Source organism: Impatiens glandulifera, chromosome 4 (assembly GCF_907164915.1).
Source record: "Impatiens glandulifera chromosome 4, dImpGla2.1, whole genome shotgun sequence".
NCBI classification, from domain to species: Eukaryota; Viridiplantae; Streptophyta; class Magnoliopsida; order Ericales; family Balsaminaceae; genus Impatiens; species Impatiens glandulifera.
The window spans coordinates 6,171,550-6,178,683 of NC_061865.1; the positions used below are offsets into that span (position 1 = coordinate 6,171,550).

At 30.5% G+C, this 7,134-nt stretch overlaps 1 protein-coding gene across 1 annotated transcript; it reads right to left on the reverse strand.

The window, feature by feature from the left end:
• Positions 1 to 634: 634 nt before the first annotated feature.
• LOC124936696 (tyrosine N-monooxygenase-like) lies at positions 635 to 2,333 on the reverse strand. Its single transcript, XM_047477214.1, has 2 exons — positions 1,459 to 2,333; positions 635 to 1,325 (listed from the first exon to the last, which is right to left on the reverse strand). Exons 1-2 carry the CDS (start codon positions 2,314 to 2,316, stop codon positions 684 to 686), a joined length of 1,500 nt encoding a protein of 499 aa, XP_047333170.1. The 5' UTR covers positions 2,317 to 2,333; the 3' UTR covers positions 635 to 683.
• Between the last annotated feature and the right edge of the window lie 4,801 nt (positions 2,334 to 7,134).

The following is a 7,134-nucleotide window of genomic DNA, read 5'->3' on the forward strand; positions in this document are numbered from 1 at the left end:
CTTATGGCCATCCTTGAGTGCCACATAAAATTGGATAAAGTTTATAAGTCTCAAGAAGTTAAGTTTTTTTTTTTAAAAAAAAATTAATATTAAACTATTGTAGAACAATGAATATGTTAAAATTACTTATCCATCTCAAACTGTCCAAGTCATTAACTCAAATATTTTCAATTTCAAATCATACAATTCAATTTTATTAAATTATTGTCTTATCTTAAAGAAAACATTATATAGCTCATTAATTATTTTTGTGCAAGGGTTTGTTCGATAAACTTATTTGAATAAACTTTGAATTATTTAAAAAAAAAATGATTTTTTTTGTTGATCTTAAGAAAGCACACAGAAAACTTCTTTTAATATATAATGATAAAATTAAATTAATTTAAATGATATTAACGTTGTAATTAATAGGAGATCGAATTAATGAGATGATGTTTGATTATATTTGAATTTCAAAATAAAAACTTAACCGAACAAAAGAATTATCATAATCTTGACATAGTTTCATTAGAACCACACTTGCTTAATGGAACACAAACAAAAGAAACATTATTCCAGCATATATTTACACAATGTGATTAAGACTCACATAAAACTATGAACTTTTTCGAAAGAAACTTAGTAACCAAATCCTTGCAACATCAATAACCCTGTTGATAACGAAATCCAAAGCTCATGCATATCTAATTTTCGAATAGTGAATAGTACATCTTCTCATCCAAACGGGGCGTTGCAAAGGCAAGAAGAGGTTTGGAAGGAAGCATTTCACTAGCACCTTCAACACACTTGATGTAAGGAGTGTTTGGTGGTGGAGACCATGTGAAAGCTTGAAGAAGTCGAGCTAAGAGCATCACTGAAACTGTAGTCCCTAAGTTGACTCCAGCACAACCACGTCGACCTATGCTGAATGAGAATATACGGAGATCCGGATCATTTAAGATCACTTGTGACTTGTCATCTTTAAGGTGGCGCTCGGGCTTGAACAGAAGAGGGTCATCCCAAATCCTAGGGTTTCGTCCTAGACCTGGACGACTCAAGAGAACATGACTTCCTTTTGGTATGAAGTAACCAGCCACTGTGGTGTCACGAGTGGACACATGAGGGAGATTGAAAGGTGCAAATGGATGGATTCGAAAAGACTCTTTTATGCAAGCTCTAATGTAATGGAGATTTGACATGTCAGATTCTTGGACGAACCGATCTTTTCCAACAACTTCGTCTAGTTCTTGAAGGGCTTTCACGAATATATGTGGCTGGTTTAACATTTCGTCAAGAGCCCATTCAACCGCATTTGACGGGTTGTCAACGGTTGCAACAGTTATTTCCTGGATTCATGTGTAAATTAACTATTTATTAGTACAATAAATGTGAACACTTTGACATTGATGATGAAGTTTTCAAACAAATGGGAGATCAATTTTCAAAATTATTTCAACAAATATTAATTAAATTTCTTACCAAAACGAGGGATTTAATCTCCTCAGCCGTCAATAGAGTGTTCCCTTCGTCATCTTTTAGAGTGATTAGCATGTCAAGAAGGTCCTCGTTAACAATTCGTGTTCCTTCCTTCCATTGTTTAATCCTCGCGTATATATCTGGGTCCTGGTATTTTCTAACACTCTCATTGGCCTGCCTTACTAATTTCTCATGACCATCGAGATCAAACCGATGTCGAAGAAATGGAATGTAGTCAGAAATACAAAAAGAGTACGTATATTTGAGTATAGAAAAAAGGCCAGCCACATGTTCCACATCCTCGACTCCAGGTCCTCCGTTTACAACCTCTTTCCCGAAAAACCTCTTGTTGAAAATCATTTTTCTTATCACATTCCCACAATAGTGTTGTGAAGCGAATCTGATATCCACCACACCATTGTTGCTCTTCATAACGTTGTAGACATATCGAATGAGTTGGTCAGCCTCCTCGGCTCTTTTATCATGCATCCATTGGTGGGTGGCAGGAGAAAGGATGCTAGAGGCCAAGACACGCCTCATCTTCTTCCATTGATCATTCAAAGGCGTCAATGTAACCGCGGAAAATCCACCACTCACCACCTCGGCCGATAGGACAATTGGACGCGAAGCAAACACAGCGTCGTTTTTCTTCAAGAACTCGCATGCAATCTCAGGAGATGTAACGGGGATCACATGGATGTTCCCTAAGCGGATGCAAAAGATCTCAACGCCCATTTGAGACATGGTGTTATTTATCCAATGGTAAAACGGTTTATTCTTTAACATCAAATCAAGGTTACCGATGATTGGCCATGGCTTGGGACCGGGTGGGAGACCTGCAGGTAACCTTGAAGTCTTCATCTTTCTCTTGAAAATGAGAAAACCCGATATCAAAGCCATAAATGAAATAAGAGCTTGAATGGTAAGTGGTAAGAAAACGATGGCCATTGTTAATGAGGCAATTGAAGGATGAAAAATATTGTGAAGGGGAGAAGAACATTTATATGAAGGGAGTTTTAAGTTGTAGAAGGGAATATGATTTATGTAATCTATATATTAAATAAATAAATTGTTACTCTTAAAATTTATATTACTTTTTTTATTTTATATTATCTAGCATTTAGTCGGTGCAATCACGAGTAATAATATAAAAATTCAAGAAAAAAAATTACGTAAAAAATGTGACTTTATAATTTAATTCAATATTTTTTATCGAATTATTAAAAAATATGACAAAAATTACCTTTATCCACTCGTTTTATTTAAAAAATTTTGTTATTTTTTTAAGTCTACCCAAAATCATATAAATTGAAAACATTAATTAGGTAGAAATAAAAATAGTTTCGATAAAACAAATCTTCAACATTGAATTTTGAATCAAATTACTCCTCGAATATAAAGTTCTATTGGGGTCTAATATTACTTATTATTATATATTTATTTTAAAAAATAAGAATATTAAAAAAATCATATAACTAATTCATTTAAGTTTTTATATCTATAATGATTTCGATTACACCTTTAGGCATAAACCCTTAGTTTTTTTTTTTATCACCAATGTTTGTTTTTCTCAAACCGACATTCCCTCTATTGACAAACACTTAAGTTTTCTCACCAATGTTTGTGTTATTTAAGACAACATTTTCACTTACTCTACCAATGTTCGCGCACTCACATATAATAATCACCTTTTTTAGAGGGATTTGAATCATGATATTTAGTATAAAATGTTAACCCTTTAACAGCTAGACCACCTATGATTGTTGAAATAATTTTATAATTTTATTTATATATATATATATATATTTTTGTAAGTTAAATTTTGAATAATGATATAAATTATCTATTGGGTCTAATTCTCTAACTTCTCTCTCTTCTCACCTTTATCTTTTTTCCATTCCGTGATATATTGACACATAGTTTCCTTTCTCATTCATTCTCCCAAATTTTCTCTCTTTATCACTTCTCTTATTATATACTTATTTGAAAAAATAAAAATATTAAAAAAATCAACTAACCAATTTATCTTAGTTTTTATATCTATAATTATTTAATAACCAAATTCGAGTATGCATTCTTAAACATTTTTGGCAAGGATCCTAAGCCCTAATTCATTCTCCGAGGACGAACCCTTAGACTTTTTCTCTAATGTTTGTTTTACTCTAAGCCGATATTCCTTTCATGGACGAATCCTTAGGTTTTATCACCAATCTTTGTATTACATAAGTCAACATTTCCTACATAAACGAACCCTTAAATTTTTTTCACCAATGTTTGCGTTACTCAAGACAACATTCTCATTTTTGTTTTAACTACCAATGTTCGTGCGCTCACATATAATATAATAATTATTTTTTTTGTTAACACTTTAACCACTAGATCACTTATAATTGTTAAAATAATTTTATAATTTTATGTATATATATATATATTATAAATTAGATTTTGAATACAAATCTTTCTATTAATAATGATATAAGATATATTATATATAATAAAAATTATTAAATATATTATCCTAATTAATGACATAGATTATTGTTTGATGACGTGGATTATTATGGTGTCTTGTTGACTTTAAACATTATTATATATACTAGCATGAATGTCGTGTATGAATATATATATATATAATATTATTTATCTATAAAAATTTTAGATAAAATTAAGATTATTCAAATCTAATTAATTTAAAATTAGTTTTAGTTTGTAAAATTAAATTTAATTTTAAACTTAATATTAACATATATTTTATCTCTTAGTCACCCACTTAACCCTAAATTGACCCTCATCTTGTGACTCACATTTTTTCATATGCATTTTCTATGCCCTCGGCAAACCACCCATCAATCTTAGTTGACCTCAATTGATGACACACCTCTTATATCTCGTAAAACTCCACCACTAACCCTCTAATTAACCCTCATCTTGTGACTCACACTTTTTCATATGCCTCTTTATCCCTTTGGTAAATCACTCACTAACCCTAATATTGTGACTCACACTTTTTCATATGCCTCCATCCCTCGACAAACCACTTACCAATCTTAGTCAACCTCTCATTTACTTCCACTTCAATAAATCAACAACCAATCCCAATTGATCACTGACCTCTTATTCAATGTCAAACCAACCACTAACCACCACCTCACATTCATCTCGTGACATCACACTTTCAAATTCTCATTAAACTAGTCATTAATTCCAAACTCACACTCGACAAACCACCCACCACCCGACCTCCATCTCATTATCTCAAACTTTCAAATGCTCGTCAAACCAACCATTAATTCCGACCTCACACTCGACAAACCACCCACCACCATCTCGTGACCTCACACTAATTATTGTCATACCACCACTAATTCCGACCTCATACTCGACAAATCACCCACCACCCGACCTCCATCTCGTGACCTCACAATTTTAAATGTTCGTCAAACCAACCACTAATTACAACATCACACATTTAGTTGTCTAAAAGTTGCGACACAATATATTATATTCAAAAATACATTTTGAAAATATAAATTTGCATATTTTGGTATTCAAACCCTGGTCTTAAATCAACCACCATCTCGTGACCTCACACTTTCAAATTATTGTCATACCATCACTAATTCTGACCTCATACTCGACAAATCACCCACCACCCGACATCCATCTCGTGACCTCTTAATTTTAAATGTTCATCAAACCAACCACTAATTAAGACATCACACATTTAGTTGTCTAAAAGTTGCGACACAATATATTATATTCAAAAATACATTTTGAAAATATAAATTTGCATATTTTGGTATTCAAACCCTTTTTCATATGCATTTTCTATGCCCTCGGCAAACCACACACCAATCTTAGTTGACCTCAATTGATGACACATCTCTTATATCTCGTAAAACTCCACCACTAACCCTTCAATTAACCCTCATCTTGTGACTCACACTTTTTCATATGCCTCTTTATCCCTTTGGTAAATCGCTCACTAACCCTAATAATATTGCGACTCACACTTTTTCATATGCCTCTATCCCTCGACAAACCACTTACCAATCTTAGTCAACCTCTCATTTACTACCACTTCAACAAATCAACAACCAATCCCAATTGATCACTGACCTCTTATTCAACGTCAAACCAACCACTAACCACCACCTCACATTCATCTCGTGACCTCACACTTTCAAATTCTCATCAAATTAGTCATTAATTCCAACCCCACACTCGACAAACCACCCACCACCCGACCTCCATCTCATTATCTCACACTTTCAAATGCTCGTCAAACCAACCACTAATTCCGACCTCACACTCGACAAACCACCCACCACCATCTCGTGACCTCACACTTTCAAATTATTGTCATACCACCACTAATTCCGACCTCATACTCGACAAATAACCCACCACCCGACCTATATCTCGTGACCTCACAATTTTAAATGATCGTCAAACCAACCACTAATTACGACATCACACATTTAGTTGTCTAAAAGTTGCGACACAATATATTATATTCAAAAATACATTTTGAAAATATAAATTTGCATATTTTGGTATTCAAACCCTAGTCTTAAGCATTAAATGTAAACACTTAAACCGCTAGATCACTTATGATTGTTAAAATAATTTTATTATTTTGAGTATGTATATATATTTTGTATTTAATATTTATTACCAATTAGTTAATTTTTATATTAACATAAAAATTATTTATACTCATAAAGAAAATATTATATATATATATATGATGAGAGAAAAAATGTATTATAAAATATTAAATGTATTTAAATAAAATTAATTATGAAAAATAATATAATATATATATATATATAATGTAACAAATAAATATAAAATTATTAAGTTAGGTGCATTTATATATAAAAAAATAGTTTATAAATATATATATATATATATATATATATATATATATATATATATATATAAAAATATAAAGGTAGGTGCATTTATAATAAAAATAAAAAAAAAATTATTTATATATTGAATTAATATTAATATAGATAATTTTTTAAATGATAGATGGTAAGAAAATATATATTATATATATGGTAATCAAAAAATAAAATTTAATTAAAAAAGAGAGAGTAGGAGAGAAAATATTTGATGACGTAAATTATAAACGATGTGAATTGATGTGGTGCTTGTTGACTTTGTTGACTTTAATGATTATTATATATATATATATATATTAATAAAAAATTAATTTATCATTTGCATACATAATTAAACATTTTTACCCTTTATCATGAATGTAGACGTATATTACAAATATTTTTTAGTCTATCCATTAAAAAATAACAAATTAATTAAAATCTATCAATAAAAAAGTAGGTGTATTTGATTTTAAATTGATAAATAGTTTTGATTATCTTTAACACGTAAGAGAATTATTTAATATAATATAAAATAATTTGTTTCTTTCAAAAATATATATTTTATTAGACAATTAATGAATCCTAATTAATTATACTTTTAAATTTTAAACTTATAAATAATTTTAAATTTATCCTTATGCAAACTTTATAAATTTAGTACTTGTCTTCAAAAGTTTTAACCATTTCAAAAGTTATGAATCTTTAATGGAGAACAAATGAAGTCGTTCTTCAGATCTCTTGGATCTCTCAGTTTCTGAACCTAGATTTTTCAATCGGATGAGAG